General features: G+C 62.7%; 1 protein-coding gene across 2 annotated transcripts; it reads right to left on the reverse strand.

The window, feature by feature from the left end:
- Positions 1-1,133: 1,133 nt before the first annotated feature.
- On the reverse strand, positions 1,134-19,475 carry Adss1 (adenylosuccinate synthase 1). Of its 2 annotated transcripts, none has more exons than XM_026405502.2 (13): positions 19,223-19,475; positions 10,793-10,895; positions 7,927-7,989; positions 7,435-7,485; positions 7,065-7,131; positions 6,391-6,498; positions 6,194-6,275; positions 5,975-6,101; positions 5,344-5,498; positions 4,208-4,332; positions 3,347-3,444; positions 1,965-2,114; positions 1,134-1,494 (listed from the first exon to the last, which is right to left on the reverse strand). In XM_026405502.2, the coding sequence occupies exons 1-13, from the start codon at positions 19,412-19,414 to the stop codon at positions 1,442-1,444; spliced, it is 1,374 nt and encodes a 457-aa protein (XP_026261287.1). In that variant the 5' UTR covers positions 19,415-19,475; the 3' UTR covers positions 1,134-1,441. The 2 variants fall into 2 exon arrangements, with proteins under 2 accessions (XP_026261287.1, XP_026261286.2); XM_026405501.2 differs by lacking the exon at positions 19,223-19,475 and adding an exon at positions 12,335-12,527.
- Between the last annotated feature and the right edge of the window lie 3,644 nt (positions 19,476-23,119).

Genomic DNA, 23,119 nt, shown 5'->3' on the forward strand with positions numbered 1-23,119 from the left:
AAAGCAAACCCAGGTGGGACCATCTGACTTGGTGCCAACTAGTCTGGAGTCACCTGGGAGACTCTGGGTCCCTCCATGCAATCCCTGCCCTCTGGAAGGATATCAGAGGGCAGTTATTTTTCTAAATGTACCCCAAACTCTGAAACGTTATCGAAGGAGGCCACTTGGCGCCCCTGTGGGTAGAGACCATGGTCAGCACTGGAAGGCTCAGACCAGTCAAGAAGTGTTTGAGCATTGGATGCAGCTTGGAGGAACTGTGCCCAAGCTTGCCCAGCTGGAGTGGAGAGGGGCTGCCCCTGGGCTCCACTGCCCTCTCGGGCGGGTGTGATTATCTTTCTTGGATTATCCAGTGGGTCCTAGCTGGGTAGCAGCCTTAGAGTGTAATTCATTTAGGTAGTTAGTTTTGAAATTTTGTCTTTCTTTTCTTTTCTTTTTTCTTTTTCTTTCTTTCTTTCTTTTTTTTTTTTTTTTTTTTTTTGCAGTGCTGAGGAAGGAACCTAGGCCTTGTGCACTCTGGGCAAATGCTCTACCCCTGAACTTCATCCTCAACGTAGTTGGTTAGTTTTGAAAAACATATTTAATACACTTGGTCCATCTTACATGAGCTTGCTCCATTTTGTTTTCTGAGCATGTACCTGGCTTAGCTTTGTGATACCCGACTGCAGGGGTTCCATTTTGCCCACCAGTTACCCTGGCCTCACCCCAAACCCTGTGGGATGACGTCCTTCAGATAGCCAGCCCAGTGTGACATGTGGGCCCCTGACATCCACACTGTTAACTGATGCTGGACATGTTAACAGGTTTTGAGAAAAGCTACATTTCAGGTGACCATGGCCTGGCATGGTCTAGCTTAGCAAGTAAACTCCAGCCTGTTGCCTTAGGATGTGGGATTTCCCTGACTTGCTGCCAGAGTCTCTAAGTCCCAATGAATTGTGTGTTGTGTAACCCTGGGCCCATTTGCCTCTTCCTGGGGTCTCAGAGCGCCTGCTGGTAGTGGCAGCCATTCTCAGCTACTGACTGAGCCTTTCTCTTAGGAGGCTGCATCATCTGGATGCTGGTCATGGGGAGTAGGTGCCTTTCAGTGTTGAAAAGCAACAAGGACAAGGTCAAGGCAAGCACACAGTGACCACTGCTCAGTGGCTCTGGGATGTGTTTATTGCAACAGGGCTCCAGCTGGACACACCATGTGACATCAGTGTGCCGGGGGCCCTGTTTGAAGCACTTAGGCTCATTTTAAACAGCAGAATCTTAAAAACTGTACATGGAGCTCACTTGCAGATGATTAAGACCATCGCAGAATTCAGTGGGTTGAGCTGAAGGCTTAAATAGAAAATCAAAGTGCAGAAACCCATTTTCCTATTTCCGTGGATGGTGTAGCTGAGACACCTACAGCGGCTCACACGGGGACAGGGGCTGCTGTGGCCTGCCCAGGTCGGCTCATCTAAAACAGCTGGATCATGGACTCTCTGGACTTGCCAACGCCAACCCATTTGACTGGAAGGACAGCAGAGTGGTCACAACACACGTGTCAACATCTGACAGTGGGGCGATTTTTCTCCAAATGGAGATATTCCAAAGTTGGAAATTTAAGTGAAAATGTTTGACTGAAAGCGTCAATGGTAGCACACAGTGGGCGGTTCGGTCAGCCTGCGCCTGTTCCCAGGGCTTGCCACGTGGCGAGAACCCCCTGGACGGGGCTAACACATGCCTAGTGGCCATCTGCATCTGGGGCAGCTGTTCCTGGCAGAGTCACGGGGCTGCCCCTGGCCACTGCTGCTGAAGTGAGGTGTCCCAGGAGCCACCCCAGCTCCGGCCCCTCCCCTCTTGCCATCTGATACACCCTCCTGGTCACTGCACCTGGCAGGAGTCTTATAGCCTCCAGGCCCTGCACTGGGACACAGGCCCCTGGGGCACCTGAGGTCCAGGGTGCAGGGAAGGGTGGCTATGGGGGCTCAGGCACCCACCTGCCACACCCACGTGATTCTCCACAAACCGCACGTAGCTCTGGGCCTGGGGGGGCAGGTCCTCCCACTTCCTGGCACCCGTGGTGTCTGCTTTCCAGCCGGGCAGTGTTTCGTACTCCACCTCAACCTTCTGAAGTATTTCCTGGTTAGCTGGGGGACACACGGGCAGAGTGGTCCCTCGGACACTGACGACTGCAGGGCAATGTCAGTGAGGGCAGGCGGCCCTGTGGCTTTCCCAGCATGGGAAGAGCAGGGGGCAGACACTGGCTGTGCCCTCCAGGCCAGGGCACACCCACTGGGGACTCGCACGCAGCACTGCTCTTCAATGAGGCCCCACCTGGAAATCTGAATTCTGAGGCAGGAGGCACCCTGAGGGACATGTGCCCCTGCCCAGGAGCATCAAGCCTCAGGCACAGAGACACCTGCTCTGTGCTGGGACACCATGGCCCAAGGTGGTGCCATCCCTGACTCGGGGAAGATACTGGAATGAGTGCCCACCAAGGGTTCCTGAGTCCTGGTGCTCACTGTGCACAGAGCCCTGAGCACCAGGAGGAGACTCAGCCTCCAAGCCACATGCTCTCAAAGGTCAGGGGTCAACAGGGACAGGAGGGCCCTGAGGACACACGTGGCTCCTGTAGCCAAGGGGCACTTCCATGCATACCCAGGTCTGCTCAGAGGTTGTAAGCAAGGGGCAGTTACCCCGGCCACTGCAGAGGACGCTAAGGAAGAGCAGGTCAGCATGACCCTGGGTGTGAGGCTGAGGGGAGCCTTCCAGACCATGGGCACTGGAACCCAGGAAAGCAACACCCCTTATGCTTTCCAAAGGAAGGGATGCCCAGTCGGAGCCCAGGAGATCCTCAGACTCCAGCCAGGACCAGGGGCCTGGTGGTGGAGCGCGTTCCCCCAGCCTGGGTTCCCCCAGCACCGAAAAGCCAAGTCAGTACAGCTAGCCACAAGGCATGGCTCGCTGAGGGGAGGGCCAGTTCCATGTCCCAGTTTTCCACAGCAGTTCACGTCCACTAACTCATGGGGCATTGCCCTTCCTGGAGGAGGTCCTCCTCTGCCGAAGTGACTCGGGGTCCCCAGGGTCCCCAGGCAATGACTATAGGTAGTCAGAAACAGTCCTGTCCCCTGAGCTATTCTCAGGCCACCAGAAGGCACTGCAGTCAAGACCCACCTCCTTCCTGGCTCTGAGACCTAGTCAGGCTTCCCCAAGAACCCGCGAAAGACCAAAGCCAGGAAGGATGTGGGTCTTTGGGGAGCAGCAGCCCGCCCTCTGGCACTGAGCCGGGAAACCCCTCAGTCTCAGGAACCTCGGGTTGCCTCCATCAAAGCCAAACAGATGTCCCAATGGACAGAAAAACAGTGGCTCATTCCAGTACCTGGGAAGTAGGGGATCCTCTTTCCATTGAGCTTGTACGAGACGCCGACTTTGATCTCACCCAGGACGTCCAGGATGTCCAGCTTGGTCAAGGCCAGCCTGTCCAAAAACCAAGAGACATCAGCAGACTGTCAATTGAGAATAAAGACGGGTGATCCCCAAAGAAATGTGATTGACGAACAGGCCAGGGGGCAGGAAGCCCACCTCAGGGCTGTACCCTGCCTTGGCCGTTCAAGGACGCTCCCCTTCCTTGAGTGTCCCCACAGGGAGCCCCTTCCCCCTCATCTCAGCTTTCTCTGGCGGTCAGAGCTCCCTCTGCCTGTGCCTCCTGCCCCGTGGGGCCCGCAGCATGGCTTGTGTGGGGTCCTAGCCCTGTGAGCTAGGTTAAGTCTGGTTAAGTCTTGAACCCAACAGGGAGGGACCTTTCCACCTGGTTGGGGGTAGCTCACGACCCTGGCCTGTGTTGCCAAACTGGAGATGAAGCAGTGAACCCTCGGTCCAGCAAGCCTCTGTTCCCAGGAGACGGTCCTGAGCAACTGGACCTCAGGGTCCTCACAGAGAACCACTGGAGGCTGCCCTGCCCCGACTGCTGCACCCCTGGGAAAATGCCCGCAGCCGTTCCAGCTGGCAGCAGGGACCCCTCGGGCTTCTCCCTCAGGGCCAGAGAGGCTTCTCCCAAGGGCTGTGCGGCCTGGGCTGTAGCGCTCTGGGTCCTAACCTCAGGTCCCACTCAGGTCCCCTCTGTGGGATCCACCCACGTGGGGGAGAGATATCTGGCGCTTCCCAGGTGGCCTTCTCATGGATCAGGGGTTTGCGCCCTTCCTAGGAGTCAGCTCTGGCGAGCTGAGGAGGGGCTGCTTACGCCGTGAACCCGTTGACCATGTGGGCATATCTGAGGATCATCAGGTCCAGCCAGCCACAGCGCCGCTTCCTGCCCGTGGTCACCCCCCATTCGTGGCCGCGGTTCTGCAGCAGGTCTCCGATTTCCTGCACGAGGACAGAGAAGACGGTCCACGGGAGCCACGATGGGAACCGTGACAGGAGCTGTGTGTCCTCTCCTGCCCTCCGGCTCCTCCTCTGCCCTCCTCCTTCTCCTGACTCGGCAGTCCTTGAAGGCGCCTCCGAGGCAGCCGACGCGCCCCACACCTCCATGTTCCTGGCAGCCACATCCCCACCTGGGCGCACAATTTCCGGGCCTTGCTGCCCAGTGTAGTTCTGGGCTGGCAGAACCTTGTCCCCAGAAGGCCAGGAGCCGGCCGTCTTCCCTCCTGCTTGGGCGAGGGCAGGTATGCGAGGGGCCTGGTCCTGCAGCTGGACTTTGGGGGCAGGGGGTGTGCTTATCTCCTCCTCCATGCCCCTGCCCACCCGGGAGCTGCTTGCCTCTGCATGTGAGCCACAGCTCCCCAATTCTGGCTCTCGTGGGCACCTGCTCCTGCCCCCCTGCTCTGGGACGAGGCCTGTGGTCATCCCACCCTGCCAAGGTGGGTGAGGCTGGGGAAGGAAGGCCAGTGGCTCCTGCAGATTCGGAGCCACCGTGGCTTCCAGAAGTGCTCTGAGGTGGGGAGAGGGCTGTGTGTTCAGCCCTGATTCCTGTGCTTGGTGGACAGACACCCTAGTTGGATGAGGCCCAGAAAAGGACAGAGATAACCCAAACCCCGGAGAGGCCCAGAGGACATGGGTGTCCCTCTGAGCTGGGTGGCTAATCAACATGAGGGTGCTCTGAGGGGTTTGAGGTGCCCCCACTTGCCCGTGGGCCTCATGAGTTTCCCGGGGTAGTGGTGGGCGCACACGTGTGCACACGCACGCACACACACACACACATGCACACACATGCACACACACACACACACACTCTGGCCACAGTGCTGTTGCTGTTGAAATGGTGCAGGAGCCCTGCCTGTGCCACAGGAGGGCCCCACTGGGGGTCGGGCATGGCCAACCAAGGTCCCTGTGGCTCCCCACACAGTTCCACCGCCTGGTGCTGGGGCTGGCACTCACATTGATCTGCTCGGTGGGGAAGGCCCCGATGCCCACACGGGTGGTGTAGGCCTTCACCACTCCGTACACGTCGCCTATGTTCTGCGGGGGGATGCCCAGTCCCGTGCACACGCCGCCCACCGTGCAGTTGGAAGAAGTCACAAAAGGGTAGGTCCCTGTAAGACAGAGGACTGGGGCTGCCCTTCACCCTGCGGGCCTGGGGCCCAAGACCTTCTCCACAAAGAGGGTCAACAGGGCCAGGGGTCTGAGGGGCTGTCCTGGGGCAGTGCCCTACATGGGCACTGGGTGCTGGGCCATGTGGCTCACATAGGAGTCTGGTGAGACTGAGGCGGCCTGGCTGCCCGACAGTGTGGCAGACTGTGCCCTGTGGAGCAGGGACAGAAAGGACCCAGCCTTGCAGGGCCCCTGGTCCCCCTCCTGGCCTTCTGGTTGCCAATTCCTTCATCTCTAGCTCAGCCCTTCCCTCTTTCCTCTCCGAGCTGAAATTAGGGGGACGGGGGATGAGGAATCTCACTTATGGGTATGGGTGCCCTGCAGCCTGAGGGTGTGACTGCTTCACCCCCACCTGCTTCCGCACACAAGGCCTGTCAGGAAGCATGGCCCCTGGGTGGCGGCTTGGAGGGGGACGCACCGAAGTCAATGTCTAGGAGGGCTGCATTGGCGCCTTCTACCAGGATCCTCTTGGGGGGGCCGTGGAGCGCCTCGTACATGAAGTACACACCGTCGCGCACCATGGGTCTGATCCGCTCAGCAAAGCCCTGCGGGTGCGGAGGGTGAGGCCAGGCTCCCAGGCAGCAATGGCATGGGACGCGGCCTCCCACCAGGCGCCTTGCCCAGGCCCCAGAGTCACCTTGAGCCTCTTGAGCTGCCCTTCCACGTCTACTTCCAAGGTGGGGAACATGGACTGGTGCTGCTGGGCCAGGTTCTTGAATCTGCAGGAGTGACCTCGCTGTGACCCCTGACGGTCCACACGGGGAGCCGCACCCCTGCCTGGATCCATGTGCCCCCCAACCTCCCTGCCGGCCCAGGGCGTGGACGTGCAGGCACCTGGTGGAGAACTCCTCAAAGTCCGACAGGAGGTCACAGATGCGGAGGCCCGTCCGGGCTGCTTTGGAGGAGTAGGTTGGTCCGATTCCCTTCTTGGTGGTGCCGATGCTGAAAGACAGGGATCCCGTGCTGCTGAGGCCCCCGCTGACCCTTGCTGCCGCCTGCAGAGCCAGCTGGGGCTGGTGGGCAGTGTGCTGAGCCCCCTCACCCCGGCAGAGCCCTCTGCCCTGGCCACCCCACCTGCGCCCCACCTTGGCTTCCTGGACGGGGGCACTGCATGGGCCGCCTGTGTCCATGCATCACACAGGCCAGTCGGAGCACCGGGAGCCAGCGCACGAGTGAGACCATCATCTCCCAGGGCAGGATGCGGGTGCTTCACCCCCATCGCCCTTCGAGTCCGCGGCTCTGATGGACATCACTGAGTGGATGAGTGTGTGGCCATTGGGTGTGCAGGGACAGGGTTCTGGTGTCACAGTGGTGCTGGCTGGACAGATGGCCGGCTCTTTTCAGCTCCCTCGGGCCACCAAGGGGAGGGAGGGTGTGGCCCGAGAGGTGGATGGCCTAGCATTCTGTAGTGGCTTTGAGTTGGTTGGCATCCTGCCCCTGGGGCTGGATGCCCCCCAAGGCCGCCAGCTGAGGGATGGGGGCCACAGCAGTTGCGCCTGGGTACTCACTTCTTGCCCTCCTGCGCCTGGCGCTGCACCTCCTGAAGCCCGTCCACGGCCTGGTGGAAGTCGAACACTGCGGGCCGCAGGCACCGGGGGCAGGGACAGCAGAGGACAGAGCTCAGCGGGGCCCGCCTGTGGCAGGTGGCCACTGGGAGGGCGTGGGAGGGCTTGGGTGTGACTGTCACCCTGGCCAGGAGTAGACGCCAGAGTCCCTGAGTCCCAGGCTGCCTGTGCCCTAGTCCCCTGTCTGCAGATGGGTTGGCCCCAGCTCCCGCTCAAGCTCTTTGAGAAAGGCAGGGGCGAGGGAGGGAGAGGGGGCCTCCCGGGGTGAGGGGGTGGGGGCCCAGCCCCCCCAGCCCCCCAGTGTGAACCTCACCCAGGTGGGCCCGGTCAGAGATGATGAGCCTCTTCTCCCAGTCCTTCAGTCCTGTGGGGACAGGGCACACAGGTTGGCTGTGCTCACAGGTGCACCGTACTCAGGTGAGAAGTGCCAAAGTCGGCCAGCACACCCGGCCATCCATGGGTGAGCACATGGCCAAGAGGCCAAGTGGGTCCCCCACACGGTGCAGCAGGTGACCACTCTGACCCCTGCCTCTCCCCTGCTGAGCTCTGGGAGGACAACCCTGCAGGCCCAGGGCTCTTCCTGCTCCAGCCGCCCTTCCTGGACTTCCTGAGCCTGAGGCTCCAGCGTCCACCTGCCTGTGACGCTGAGGCAGTGGCCTGAAGCAGGCCTCTAGGCTGCCCAGCTGCTGCCCACTGGGAGAGGACCCTGCCTTCTGCATGGGCAGAGACGGGGCCCAGCTGGAGAGGCTGCCCCACCTGCTGGCCCAATGCGCGTGGGCGGGCAGGCCTCAGGGACCCAGCCTACCTTTCTTCTCGTTCTTCTCTGCCTCTTCAAACAAGCCGGGCAAGTGGATGACCACGCCATTGCCTGCAACACACCGACAGGGTGGGTCGCGTCGCAGACCCTGAGACACGCTGCCTACAGCCACTCTGCTCCAGCAGGCAGGGGCCGAAGCTGCCCAGGTGTCCGTCCAGGGATGGGCAGATGAGCCACATGGTCCAGCCCAACACCGACTGTAATTCAGCCCTGAAAGGAAGCCTCTCACCGCACTGCGGCCGTGGGTGTGAGCTCAGTGCAATCAGCTGGATGGATGCTGTTGCGCGGGAACCAGAGGCTCCCATCCCAGGAGGTCCCTGCACTGACCAGCGCAGGGACAGAGACAGAGGGCGTCTCCCAGGGGTGGGGGAAGGGTGGGCAGGTTTCAGGTCTCAGAGCTTCAGTTTGGGGCGATGGGAGGCCCTGCGGGTGGATGGCGTGGTGCTCACAGGGTCGTGCTCCTTGGGACCGGAAACCCACCCACACAGAGCCTGGAGGTTACCCGGTGTCCTTCAGTGGGCGAGTGGAGGACGAACTGCACATTCAGGCCACGGGACGTCACTCAGCACCACAAAGAAAGGAGCCAGGAAGCCACAGAGGGCGCGGGGACCCTGAAACGCAGACTGCACAGGAGCAGAGCCCGAGCCGCACTGCCCCGTGCCGCTCCCGGGGCCGGTGAAGGCACTTACACCCCAAAGCTCAACTTAATGAACCCCATCTTCAGTCACCAGGAAAGGCAAAGGCGTGAGGTGCACACTGGCAGAGCCAGGGTCGGGCAAAGGGGTGCTGAGCAGGGTGCCAGGGCTGGGCAAAGGCGTGCTGAGCAGGGCGCAGGGGCTTGGGCCGTGGCCCTGTCTGGTGCTGTGCTGGTGAGTCCTCACACATCCTAGCCCACAGAATCCAGCAGAAGCTGCCCTCGGGCAGCCGGCACGCCCCCCTCCCCCTGACCCCCAGCCACGGGCACACGCCAGTCTGCACGAGCGCAGGGCATCAGGAAACCCGTCCCTGCCTCTCAAGTCTGCTGTGACCCTCCAACGGCTCGGAGACACAGAGGCATTCAGAACCACTAATAGTGACCACTGTGTCTGAGCAGTGGAAGCAGCCCCCGGGCCAGGTGAGCACACTGCAGTCAGGCTGCCTGCGTGGGTGGGCGGCACTGTCCCCACGGCTCCTGGGGCCTGGGGGGGCTCTGCCGTCGAGGTGGGGGGTGTGGCACAGCTGTGCTTTATGATGTGCCAATCACTCCTCAGTCTGGCTGTTATTTTACTGAAATGGCATGAAAATGGGGAGCAGAGCCTGGGAGGGACGCAGTACCAGCGTGCCCCAGGAGCAGAGCGGCACCTCCCCCGGAGACATGCTCTTCCCAACGTGTAAAACAGAGATGTCCCACATAGGCAAGACAGAGGCCCAGAGAGGGAGGGTGACTTGCCCAAGGCCACACAGCACACTGGTAGAGTGTGGGCTGGGGGTGCTGAACTGGAGCCCTCTTCTCCAAGGCTGGAGGAGGCACAGTGGAGACCGAGGCTGCCTTCTCGGGGACTCCTCTCCCTCTGCTGGTGATATGGGGCTGACTGGGGCACAGGTTTGGCCAAGGGAGGCTGACCCCAGTCCAGATGGGAGTGACTGGCCACAGGGAGCACAGAAGGTCACCTAAATGCCACTATCTCAAAATAGCCATGTGAGAGGCAGGAGTGTCACCAGCGAAGGGCTTGGTGCAGGCCTTTGTGTCTGCCCCTCGTGCGACGAGCCTCTGCAGGGGCCGTCCTTCCTCTGCACTGACCACAGAGTCCGCTCTCCAGGTGTTCCCAGTGACCACCCGGCCTGTCCTCAGAGGCTGGGCAGCATGCCATCCTGGGCCGGCCGTGGCTCCTGGGCCTCGTTTCCTGCCCAGCGCGGCCCGGGGCCCAGCAGAGCAAGGCTGGCAGCCAGTCCCCTGCATCACTGCCCAGGCAGCAGGTTGGTACCACGTCACAGCTGCCTGGGAGCTGGGGACAGGGGCTTGGGACACAGAAAGGCGGTCACCTCACTGTGCTCTGGGTTCTTTGGTGTGAAATGTGGATCGTCACCGCGGCAAGGGACAGAGATGAGGGCTGCACGGGGAGAGGCCCCGAGCCTCTGAGCTCTGGCGGGGCTCTGACCCTTCACGGCCGCTTTGGCCAGGTCTTCCTTCCCCAGCTGGTCTACAGTGGCAGGCCCCTGTGCCACCAACTGGGCACAGACACAGCACTTCCTGACCGGGATGGCGGTCAGTTGAGTCCCAAGTGTGCCAGGCAGAGCCGGGAGGAAAGGGAGAAGAAGGGGCTGAGAGCAGAGGGCAGGACACTGGGCGCCTCTGACTGGCCAGGGGGCAGGAAGGAAGAGAGGGAGAGCCACAGAGTCGTGGAGACTGAGGTGGCACTGGAAGGTCCTGGGTGGCTGCAGCAAGGTCAACAGGAGGAGGCAGTGCTGAGGTCAGTCAGCGGCGAGAGCAACAGCCCCTCGGGCAGGGCCAGTGAAGCACAGCCGTCCACACAGCCCACACCTCACACAGCAGGGGCCCCTGCACACACAGAGGCAGCGCCCACACTCGCCCCGCATGTGCCAGGGACGGGAGCACACAGGGGTCCCTGCGCAGCGACCCCCTGCAGCCCCGCCCCAGGGCAGGCCCAGCCTGTGCCAGGATTCTGGCTGCAGGGCCCTGGGGACAGGCCAGGCCAGGCCCCTCTCAGGGCCCCCTGCACCCACACTGACTCTACCTCCCAGTTCGGTTTGCGTTGGGGGCAGGTGGCCGCCACCCTCCCTGCATGCTGAGCTCCTGGGCCCCACGCTCACAGCCTCTGAAAGGCAGGTGTGGGCTGGTCCTGGGGACACTCACCAATGAAGGACACGGCCTTGGTGTTGATGATGCCGCTGGGCAGCAGGTGGAAGTCGTACTCCTTGCCGTCCACCACCACCGTGTGGCCAGCATTGTTGCCCCCCTGGGAATAGAGACACAACTGGGCAGGAGTTGAGGACTGACCCTGGGGGCTTCCCAGCACCCCACCTCACTCCAGGGCCAGCGCCATCCCCGTGAGGTGAGGAGACTCCCGGGCGGTGGGACTGGGGCAGCCTAGCACAGCAGCCACTCTGACACGTGGGGAGGGGCCTGGGCGGGTGGGTGACCCTGTTCCTGGGACAGTCAGGCCTTTGCGTCTGCCCCTCGTGGGATGAGCCTCTGCAGGGGGCCGTCCTTCCTCTGCACTGACCACAGAGCCCGCTCTCCAGGTGTTCCCGGTGACCACCCAGCCTGTCCTCAGAGGCTGGGCAGCTTGCCATCCCAGGTGGGAGAGGCTCTGGCCCAGGCTGGCCCCAGGGGCTCCAGGAGGTGGCTCAGCACAGGCCTCAGCTTCTAGGCCACCCCATGTGCTGCTTCCTCTGGTGAGGACCAAGGCCCAGCCCTCTCAAAACAGGCCCAACCTGTCCCCTTCAGCAGCGGCCCTCCCCCTGGCCAGCATCTCCCACCTGAGAATACAAGGGAAGCAACTCAGAGGAGCCCTGTCCTGGAAAGTACCCGGTGTCAGGCCGAGGGGCTGGGGTGGGCACCAGGTGGGGGGAGGCAGGACCAGGCGGCAGGTTCCAGCCCCTCTCCTGCCACTGACCAGCCACTGGAGCACAGCCCAGGCTCCGCCCCTGACCCCATGTCCCAGGTCCTCATGAGGTAGGCCTCTGGTGCTGCAGATGCAAAGAGGCCCCATTGGGATGGAGTGCTATCAAAGTTCTGCCATGTCTGGGCAGACTGTCACCCACACTGGGTGGCTTGGCAGACCCAGGGGTATGTCTGAACCCCGGGCAGGAGGCCCACCCTGCATGGACATATTTGCCGGCAGGCAGAATACTCTCCTGAGATGGTGTGCTGCCCCCAAAGCAGGTCCCCTGCACAGGCACTTGAGAACCTTTTGGTGCCTCTTGAGAACCTGCTCAGACCTGCAGGGGCCTGGTGAGCATCAGCTGGGAGGGAGGCTCCAGGCTCGTCCTGCTTCCTGCCACCAAGTGGCACTGCAGCCCCGAGGAGCGGGACCCTGATTGCCTCCCAGCTGCACCCCATCTTCTCTGCCTTGCTAGAGGGCAACCAGTTGATGGGACTGAGGGGCATCAGGTCCTCCACCCTCACAACCCAGCCGAGCAGACGCCCAGGTGAGACCTGCAGGGAGAGTGGCCCTCACCTCTCCCCATGAGCACCGTGGCCACGGCTCCTCCTGATGCACTGGGCAGATCCGCAGCTTTAGCCCAGGCCAGGGAGAGGACAGATGCCCAAGGCCCCAGGTGAGAGCTGGTCCTGAGGGAGCTGGAGAGCTACACACCTCAGCCACCTCCCCATCCCAGGGCCTCCTCGAAGCCCCACCTGGGCCAGAACCTTCAGCAGTTGTCTGACACCCACCTGCCAGAAGCCAGTCCCCCACACGGTCCCCTGACACCAGTTAGGTTTTCCAATGCATGTGTGAGGCTCCGTCAGGTCTGCCCCGATGCCCATGAACAGACGTTGGCGCTGCCGCCCATGCCCACAGGGCAGAACCATCAGGAGCCTCCCAGCCACATCCAACCTGGCCCAGGCACTGCGGGCACCCCAGTCAGGGCTGGCTCTGGCCACATGACAGTACCTTCCCTCCCCAGTGTCCCTGGCCAGCAGAGCCCTGGGAGGTGTGTGTGGGGCAGTCTGACCTGACCAGGGCTCTGTGAGCAGATGACGATGGCCCCAGGGTGCCCGTGGGGAAAGGGCAAGAGGGACAAAGAGGGACGCAGGCATGGGTGCTGGAGGTGGTCTGCGTGGGCCTCCACAGAGAGGACACAGGGAGGGACCTAGAGGGGCTGCCTGCAGGCAAGGGATGAGAGGCTGGGTGGCAGGGTGGGGAGGAAGGGGCAGCTTGGGGACCTCAGCTCTGCCTGTGGGTCTCAGGAGGCCCGGGTCCTGTCCCAGGCCTGTGGGGAGAGTCCATCAGGATGGGGCCAGCCTACCTTCTCTGCCCCCAATGGCAGGCACAGTGTCCCCCACCTTCACAATGGGGTGCTTGCCACTTGGGGGCAGGCAGGGAGGTCCCTGTGACAGCTGGGGAAGCCAAGGTCCCCAGAGAAGGCAAATCTGTGGCGCAGTCAGGACTGGCAAGTTCTGCTACACACGGCCTCCCCCGAGGGCTGGCTGGCCTCCAGGGACATGAGATGGCCAAGGGCTGCAGGCCACGAGGGCTAGAGGCCAGGGAGCCCAGACACCCTGGGCGGTGCCCTGTCTCCCTGGCCTTCTTCAGCTGGTCCGAGGACATGGAGATGACGTGTGCCCGCCTGTGTTGGGGGTAAACACAGGTTCCCAGGAATAGCACAGGCGTCCTGGGCCAGCTGGCATCAGATGACCCAGGGCAGTGCCCACTGCAGGGCCCAGGCGTGAGGCACAGGCACTCCTGAGGGGCACCAGCCAGCCCAGTACACCAAGTGCCAGGCCTCTGCACATGGGGGCTCCCAGCATGTGGAGCCCAGTGTAGTGGGGTAGTGTCCCCTCCCCTCACCAGGCAGGGTCTCATCTGGGGCACTTGGTGGGGTTGGGAACAAGAGGACCCACCTCTGGCTTGGGCTTCCCAGAACAAAGGCACCCAAGGACAGCCGGGCATAAGGGGCCAGGGAGGGTTGGGCACAGTGGGCTCACCAGTCCCGAGGCGGGTCGGGGCATCCAGGCCTGCCCTGCACAGGCCACTCTGGGCTGCAGCCCAGTTTGGCAGCCATGTGGTCTGCTGTGAGGAGGTGGGACAATGAGCACGGTGGCCCAGGGGAGCCTAGCTGCCAAGCACGCGTTGCCCTGGGCTCAGTGTTCCCACTCCAGGGGAGCGAACGCCATCTCAAGGGGCCCACACTCCAGCCCTGGGGGAGGACTGGGCCTGGCCGTGGGCAGCTCTGGGCGTCAGAGATGGGCAGAAGTGTCTTGCTGACACCTCCATCAGTCAGGCTGGGGCCGGGCAGAGGCAGGGCCCTCGTGTGCAGGACAGGGAACGCAGCCCGCAGCTCTGACTTGGCTTTGACCTGCCCAGGGAGCTGGGGCAGTTGGTGGGATTGAGAAGGGACTGAGACACTAGGGCCAGCCCTGGGTGGGCCCCTTGCCCAGTCCCCCTCCTTGGGGGTCCACTGGGATCTTGATGTCAGGTGGACACCAGGCCCCTGGACATGGTGTTGTGGGCACCATCTGCATGGAGCATGTGTCTCTACTCAGCCCCTCCCAGTGCGGGGCCCCAGGGGCAAGCCCTCCTTCGGACCCTCCTTCTACTCAGGAGTAACTGATGGACACAAGAGCCAGGCTGAGCGTCTCAGAACATTGCCTGCAGCCTGGGTTGCCATCCAGCCAGCTGGCCCCTTTCTGCAGATGCCCAGTGGCTGCCCTGCTCTGTCTGCTGCTGGGAGCAGGAGGCAGCTGTGGCCTGTTGGAACCCAAGTACCTGAGTTTCAGGTGCAGGGTCCTCCAGGAGGCTCTGCAGAGCGCTCTGTTCACCTAAGATACTCGCTGCATCTCCTGCGGGCAGATCAGAAGCCCAGGCCCACTGTCCCTGGGAGAGGAGTGATTTGCATGGCCAATGGGCTGGATCATGCTGTGGGTGGCCAGAGATGGTCCCATGTAATGTGCACTGCACAACTGCAGGGGTGCTGTCACATGGCTATGGCATGAACGATGCTCCCAGAGGTGTGGCCGTCTCTAGCACCCCATGTGCCTCCCACCGTCTGCCAGGTGAGGAGACAGTCCCTGCTCTCAGGAGCATGCTGATGGTGGCCCAGAGCACCTGCCTGTAGTGACCTACACTCGAGACCAGGCCAGGGGCCCAGGGTCAGGGGTGTTGAGGAGTCGACTGGACATCATAGAATGGTCAGTCCCTCTAGACCCTTCCCAAGGCCTTCTCCCTCTGGGGTGGAGCCTCAGTTCTGAAGCCCCTGTGAACACTGATGTCCACCTACTGTCCCTTGCCCAGCTGGACAGTCACTCAAAGTGTCTTGGTCCCTGGTGGTCAGGAGTTTAAGATGGGCTTCTCTCCCTCCTGGACAGATAGAGGGACTGAGGCCTGATCCCACTTCAGAATGGCCTGGCTGACTGCTGCTCCTCCTGCAGTGCAGGGGGCCTGGCTTCTGCTGGGGTCACTCTCCAGGTAGGGCTGGCGGGCTGGGGAGGTGTGGAGAGGTTAGGTCCAGGCCCTGCAGGCCCTATGTGTGGAGGCTGTGGCCCTGCAACATGGACACCCAACTCTGCCCCTACCCATCCTGGAGCCGAGGGCTGCACGGCCCCTGCCGGCTGCCCTGGAGCCCAAGGCTCCGTCAGCCTGAGACCCAACCCTGGCGCCTGCGTGCTCTCCCCTTCTGGGTGCCCTCTGGGCCATGCACTCATGATCTCCTGCTGCCTGGGGCTGCCACCTGCGCACCCCCACACCAGCGAAGCCTGGGGCTGGACATGGCCCAACTTCCCCAGCTTTGCTCCTGCTGCCCCCTGTCCTGGTGCTGACCTTCCCTTGAAGCCCTCCAGCCTTCATACTGTATCACCACCTGTGGCACCTCTCTGGGGCTCTTCTCCTAGGCCACCCGGCTCTTACCTTCCCAGCTCTGGGTCACCCCCGCTCTGTTCCGACTGGGAACACTGACACCCCTCTGTGGCCAGCACCTCCTCCTTGGAGGCAGCAGGGGAGGCTCTGTGGGTATGGGTGGGCATGTGTGGGTGTGTGCTGAGGGCAGTGCTGAGGTGGGTGCCACTCCCAGGGCCTCTGCCGTGGCTCAGTGACCACAGGTGGTGGGAGAGACCTGCTTCTGAAAGCAACCCCTGGTGTTCCCTGCTCAAGGCTGTGGCCCTTGTTCTCCCAGGACACCCAGGAGCAGCCTGGGGACCAAAGCAAACTGTTTCCAATAACTCCCTTGGGAAAAGCTCCAGAGTGCCCTCAAACCCCAGGACAGGCCCCTCAGTGCCTGGGATGTCTGCTCTGACCAGCACCGCTCACCTCAGGACACACGGGGGAGACCCTGGGGTCCCACGGCCCAACACACACAGCCAGCTCTCCACACGGCCCCAGCCTGCCAGCCCTACCTAGAGAGTGCCCCAGCAGGAGCCAGGGCAAAGGGGCCTGAGTTCACAGTGCTAACCAGGTCAAAGCCCCCACAGCCAGACAATCGGCATCCCAGTGCCTTTGCTCACTGCAGGAGGGACGTTGTGCAGCAGTCCTGGGCAGGGAGCCCCCGCAACCACGGGAAGGCTCTGTGGGACGGAGGGAGGATCCAGAGAGCAAGGGCAGGCCAGCGCTGGGGTGCAGCCAGGAGACCTCTCAGTGAGCCCGCCCGAGGGGGCAGCTGGGCTGGGAGGCTGGTCAAGCAACGGAGAAGGAAACACAGGGACATGGAAAGAGGGAGGCAGGTGGAGGTACCGAGGGGCTCCTGGGACGCCCTGCATGTCCCTGCCCGGGGAAGAGAGCAGGAGCCCCAGCACCAGAGGCAGCTGGTGCCCCAGGCTGTGACAGAGCAGGACAGCCTGGCTCAGAAAGACCTGGCCTGGAGGGAGCAAGGGGCAGCGAGCAGAGGGTGCCACGGTCCCCAGAGGCCCAGAGCCATGCAGTGGAGGTGGGGCTGCTCATGGTGAATGCGGGGGCTGTGGGTGGGTTGGGCACCAGCAGCCCAGCAGAGAGCAGGACCTGCAAGGCAAAGATACACGGTGGGTGTGGCCTAAGGCCAGAGGCACTGGGTGCCATGGGTGCCCCTGGTCCACCAGGGCACACTCTGACTGCAGGCCCCAAACAACTGAGCAGGGAAGCAGGACAGCTGCGGGCCTGGGGCAGTCCCAGGCCACCATTGGGCAGGCGGAGAGTCAGATCTCGGAGTGAGGTGGGCACACAGTAATGTGTGGGAGCTGGACCTTTAGACCGGACTGTTGGGCAGTGTTGGCAGAGGCCGAGCCAGCACCTGCACCCTCCAGAGGCCAGGGCCGCCCTGGGGACAAAGCAGCCACCTAGGATGAACTGGGCTGCAGGCCAGGTGACCCCCTGGAGCCTAAGGAACCAGCAGCCTGGCCAACTCACTGCAGGGACACAGGCTGGCCCTCTGCCCACCACATATGCGTTCACTGCCCAGTTCCCTTGGCCCCTTCCTGCATAACCCCGGGGTCCATGGCAAGGTCTGGCCTCAGGCATCCCCTTCTGGCTCTTGCACACACTAAGCACAGGGTGGCCTCTGTGGGCCTCTGGCCTGGCCTTCACTCTGCCAGCCTGTGACCCCACAGGGGTGGTCCTCCGGGGCAGAGAAACACGGAGACGTTGGGGAGCCTGGTAATAGGCAAAGAGCCCCATTAAGGGGAGAGGCAAATGCAGGAAGCCAGGTCACTGCACACCTGCAACGAGCTGGGGGCCAGACCTCCAGGGGAAAGGGCTCCAGGCCTTGCCTAGAGGAGGGGCCTGGAGTGAAACTCCCAGGTCCAATACCTTCTCCATGGGGGTGAGGCAGGAGAGCAGGCCCTGTTACCAGGGGGGCCTGTGGCAAGAGCTGCGAGGCTCCAAAGAGGCGTTACTGTCACTCTTCACTTCTCTGGGCCTCGGTTCCCCACCTGTAAAGGAGCTCAGAGCAAGGGCCCTGCCTGGTGGCCTGTTAGGAGCCGGAAGAGACAGGGTCCTGGCTCCACTGTTTGCTCCCACTCTGCTAGAGTCCAGGACTCCTCAGCGGGGGAGGCCCAGCTAGGGGAGAGGGCACCTTCTGACCCCAAATTCAGGTGATAGGGTCCAGCCTGCTCTGGACTCTGCTCATCCTGTCAAGTGATGGGAGTGGGCAGGACCTGGTCTGCTGACCCAGGTGGCAGGGCAGAGGGACCTGCTCTCAGAACTGTCTCCACAGCCAAGAGCAGAGCCTGCAGCCACCCAGACAGACACTATGTTGAGATTGGCAGGGTCTTCGCACCACTGCAGCATACGGGGCTGACCAGGGCTGGCGAGTTATATGGAGGGGCCCTGGGTACCACTGGAGCAAAGACAGGCGGGGCCCTGGGACTGGGGCCCACCGGAGCCATGGACCACTTTATACCCGGGCGGCAGGGGGACAAGGGTCTGTGGCACATGCCCAGGGGCAGAATGTGCAGTGCAGAGGGAGTGGGGATCTGAGGGCCGCTCTGCCCCTAAGGCCCGCAGGGGGAAGGGATGGGCTTGGTTGGCATGGCCTGGGGCAGAGAGGTAGAGGTCTCCCCGACCCTGGGAAGAACTTTCCAGGAACTTCCCATCCCCTGACAGGCAGGTATGGCCAGAGAGCTCTGAGCCCACAGGCTCTGGGGAGGCGGTCCAGCTCAGGCATGCCTGGAGCTCAGCAAGGAGTCAACAGAACGGGGGAGGAGCTCCAGCAGGTGCCCTCCTCCCCACCTGGTCCGCAGCACCCTCATGTGCACCACAGCTGACCCCTCTGTGCTGGACACAGCCCACAGGCAGCATGGCTCCAAGCCCCAGCACAGCACCAGGCAGGGACCCACAGAGACCAGGGTGGTGGCCACTGCGTCCAGAACTGTCAGAACAGACTCAGGCAGAGCACCCCGCAGCTGGCTGAGGCCCCGCCCAGGCCTTCAGGGGACAAAGCCTGTGTCTGGCCTCTGTGGCACCACCAGCCACCGGGTCACCCTGGCCAGAAGGCTGTGGCCCCTCCCTCCATGGCAAGCAGGACCCTCCAGAACTCTCCTTCAGATCAGTACTGGTGGCTACTCCACAGGACAGTGGCTCAGTCTGTGTCCTGCCTCTGCCTGGCTGAGTCACTAGGGTCACTCCCTGCCAGACAGGCAGCTCTCTCTCCTAGCCATGCACTGACCCTGTGTGGTCAGCCAGCTCTGTCCCAGATGTCAGTGGGCCCCAGGTGATGGCTCCTTCCAGAATGAGGAAAGGGGTGTCCTAGGGAGGGACCCTGGATGTCGTGGGGCCCTGGAATCACCCTGAGCTGGGTCGTCCCCCTAGGGAGGGGCCGTCACTCCTTTGGTATGCCCCACCCCCTGAGGATCAGGTGTGTCCAACTCAGCGACTTGTATTTATAGCTCTGGCTCTGGCCACCTCCGGGGGCGGGGGCAGGGGCGGGGGGGGGGAGTGGGCAGGGTGTCAGGTGGAAGAGGGGGCTGAGTGTGTGGGCAAGGGTGCGTGTGTGCGTGCGTGCATGGGTGGGGGCCGCTCCTGGAGCAGGTGCTCCTGGAGGGAAGGAATCCAAGAAGTTGACCCAGCCGGAGCACAGGAGGACAGGGTCCGTCTGGGTCCCGGGGAGGGGGAGGGGCTCGCTGGGCGCGATGGGGAGGGACCCGGCGCCCGGCCCGCACCTGGCAGCGGCTGACGATGTCGGCGTCCGTGGCCAGCAGGTCCACCACCTTGCCTTTGCCCTCGTCCCCCCACTGCGCGCCCAGCACCACGGTCACGCGGGAGCCGGTCGCCGCCGCCTCCTGCTGCATCCGCCCCCGCTTGACGCCGCCCGCGCCGGGGGGCCGGTCGTTGGAGGCTCGGGTCCCCGACATGCTGGCTCGGCTCGTCCGCTGCGCTGGGCTGCCCGGGAGCCCGCCGCGGTCCGCGTGCCCGCGCCATTAAATGCCGCCGCCCGGGGCGGGGGGCGGGCCGGGGGCGGGTCCGGGCGCTCGCGGTGACGCGCCACGGTGACCTGCGGCCCTGCGGCTGAAACTACCGCTCCTCGGTCGCCGCTGCCCGGGAGCGCGTCGGGTGGTGGGTATGGCGGAGGCGCACCGACACACAGCAGTGGAAACCTGTGTCCCGCGCGCGACCCCCGCGGGTGAGCCTGTCCTGCCTGCAGCCGGGATCGCTGTGTTTCGTTCGTCCCCGCCCCGCCGGACTTGCCGGGCCCAGGACTTCAGGGTTCGAAACTGCGGCGGTGGGTCTCCCCTACTGGGCGCGAGTGTGGTTTGAAACCGGGGCTGTGTCTTCGCGCGCACCTGGAGGGTCCTCTCTCCCTGCCTCACTTGCCCGCCGTGAACCCCAGAATCCTCGGACGGGCGCGCGCCCCCTAGCGGTCCTGGAGAGACGCGCATGGCGCCCTCAGACGCGCAAGGCGCCCTCTCTCTATGCACTGTACCGGCCCGGGGCACTGTTGCGCTGGGTCTGGCTGTAGCGTGCAGGTGGCTGCAGCACCCAGCCCTCAGTAGCCAAATTTGGGGTAGAGGGACCACGCTGTCAGGGTCACCTGATGTGCACCACGTCAAGGTAGGGCCTAGGTTTCCAGGAGCCCCCAGACCAGACCTCCCTCCTTTTCCAGAGGAGGGACTGAGGGCCCAGAACGTTGGCCACGGTCTGCTGGCGCCTGTGCGCCCGGTTGGGTGCACTGCTCACACCCCTCCACCTGGCTCCAGGTGGACCTAGCTTGGAGGGCTAGCCTGTGACTGTAGACCTGGAGGAGGCTAGCCCAGAGCTGGAGAGGGGGCCTCGAAAGGGCCCAGGCCTGGGAGACACTGCCTTCCTTCTCTCCCTGGGGGTTCCCTGTGCCAAAGGGCCCGAAGCTGACTGGCTCACTTGTGGATGTGGCTCACAGAGCTGCCAGGGGCCTTGGGCTCCTGAGGTGGCTCTCAGGTCCATGGCAAGGAGTCCAGGGTGACTGGACAATGTCCATGAGGAAGGATGTGGACCCTTGGCTTGTCCCAGAATAGGAGAGTGCTGCAGCCCCTGCCCTCCTCCTCCTGTGGCCTCTACACGCTCTTCTTCCCCCTCCCCACTGGAGACCTAGCCCCGTCCCCTCAGCCTGTTCCCAGCCACATAGAATGTACCAGTTGCCCTTGCCCTGCTCCTGCCGGGGCAGGTCCCTCTGGACACTCCCTGTCCCTGGGTTGCTGTGGTGAGAATGCCTCCTGGGGCTGCAGCAGTCAGGGGGCCTGGAACTGGGAGACCACATTCCCAGGAGAGAGCTGCAGCCTTTCCACATAGACCGCATGACCTGGCCTTGCTCCAGCCCAGGGCGGTGGTGAGGCAGGGCAGAGGGCCCCTCCAGGGAGGCAGAGCAGGCTGACCCACCTTGCACTGTGGCGGGGGTGCAGCTGGGGGTGCAGCAGACAGGAAGGACAGGGCCTTATCAGGGGAAACCGGGGTCGCTTGCCAGGGCTTTGTGTCCAGGAGAGAGGAATTGGGCCTGTGAATGCCCAATTTAAACGCACTTCAGACAAAGGGTGCTTGCCCTTGTCCCCCTGGGGCACTAGCTCTCCTCACTGGGGAGACCCTGGGCTCAGGGTCAGTAGGTGTGAGTCAAGATTTGGAGGAATCAGGAGCCACCTTGATGGCCCCACCATGGGGGCTTAAACAGGAGGCAGTTCAGGGCCAAAAGCTGGCCTGGGGCACTGATTCCCCCAGGCCTGAGACTGTAAATAGCCATGGGCCTGAGTGGGGGGGGCAGGGCTTTTCTAAAAACAGCCCTGTCCAGGCCCCACAGCTGAGGCCCTGACAGTCACATGGCCCTTCCCAAATTAGAACACCCCCCCTGCAGCAGGCCTGTCACCACAGTGGGCACCACAGCAATCCCAAAGCCCGGGACTCCCAGCCTTGAAGCTGTGCACCTCAGACAAGTGGCCTCAACACCACATTGTGGGCCCAAGGGCCACCACGGAATGATGTCACAGATGGTGGCCAGGACACACACAGATGCTGGCGCCTACACAGCATCCATGAACCGGCTCTGTGGCAGGGACCCAGCTCCCGCTGGGTGGGTGTTCACCCTGGTTGTAACCGGCTCAGCTGATGTGGGGGGAGGGCAGTGAGGACAGGGCCCTGGAGGCGCCTCACTGTGGGCCGCCTCCCCGCCCCTGTAAGGAGGAGGGTGGGGTCCCCACAGGGCACACAGTCCAATACTTGGCACCTTGGGAAGTTTGTGGGGGACAGAGGGAGGGAGGAGTGGAGCTCTCTAAAAACTACAGCGCAACCGGGAGTGGAAGACACAGCCGCTTCCCAAGACAGCTCGCCATTTCTTAAAAAGTGAAACCCAGCTGCTCTTCCCTGGGATGTACCTCTGAGCAGCGAAAACAGCCCACACAAGGACAGCGTGCCAAGCTGTGTCCTTCACAAAAGTGACGGATGGGCGGAGACCAGGCACGCGGTCTGGAGCCTGGAACAAGGCAGCCAGGGACTGCGACGTGCCTGCACCATAGCACAGCGAACCTCGGAAACAGGCAACAGGCCAGCCACAGAAGGTCATGTCCAACCTCCCTCACACGAATGTCCAGCAGAGGCAAACTCATGGGCATAGGAAGCCGGTGGGGCCTGCTCATGGGAAAGCTGGGCTCTCCGGAAGCACCCCAGGCCTGCTGGTGGTGGCTTCATGGTCCTGTAGACCGCCAGTGCTCACAGTGGGCACAGTTTGCAGTATGCAAGTCATGCCTGGCTCATGCTGTGGTCAGGGACTGCCCACCACCTGGGGGCCTTGTCCTGTGCCATGGGGGAGCAGGCAGGCCTGCTTTCCCACTTCCCCGGGGCCCCCAGGCCCTCACAGCTACTCTGGAGTGAACATGTCAATGCACGTTTCCATGAAGCAGAGAGGGCTGCTGCTGGCCATCGAGGAGGACCCCCGTGTGCCCTCAAGGAAAGCAGAAGTCTAGCTCCCATCTCAAGGTAGTGGTGGCCTGCCCGTGTTGGTCAGTGCCCAGGGAAGTCCTGGGAGAAACTGGCTAAACCCAGGTGGCTGGGCAAAGGGCAGATGGACAACAGCTGCTCTGAGGGGCAGGGAGGGCTGAGTCTGGCTCAGTAGGCCTCCAAGTGAGGGCCTGGGCAGTGGCTTGGGAAGCACTGTGACTTGTTCCCTTCTGGGTGGGCATGGCCCAGCTTGAAGGAGCCTTGCAACAGGGCACCCTGCCTGCCTCCCTTCACCAGGAGACCTGAGGGGCCTGGGTGCAGGTGCTCGGGCCCGATGGCTGCTCGAGTGTGCAAACCTGACAACCGGGGCAGCTCACAGCCAGGCCTGCTTGGTATTTTTTGGAATTGAACCCAGAGGCACTTTACCACTGAGCTACCTCCCCAACACCTTTTAGTTTTTATTTTGAGATAGGGTCTTGCTAAGTTGCTCAGGCTGGTCTCAAACATGCAGTCCTCCTGCCTCAGCCTCTTGAGTCACTGGGATTGTAGGTGTGGGCCACCATGGCTGGCTGCTGCACTGATATATTTTTAAGCTGTAGATGGACACAATGTCTGTATTTTATTTATTTATTTTTATGTGGTGCTGAGGATCGAACCCAGTG

This window comes from Urocitellus parryii, chromosome 6 (genome assembly GCF_045843805.1).
Source record: "Urocitellus parryii isolate mUroPar1 chromosome 6, mUroPar1.hap1, whole genome shotgun sequence".
NCBI classification, from domain to species: Eukaryota; Metazoa; Chordata; class Mammalia; order Rodentia; family Sciuridae; genus Urocitellus; species Urocitellus parryii.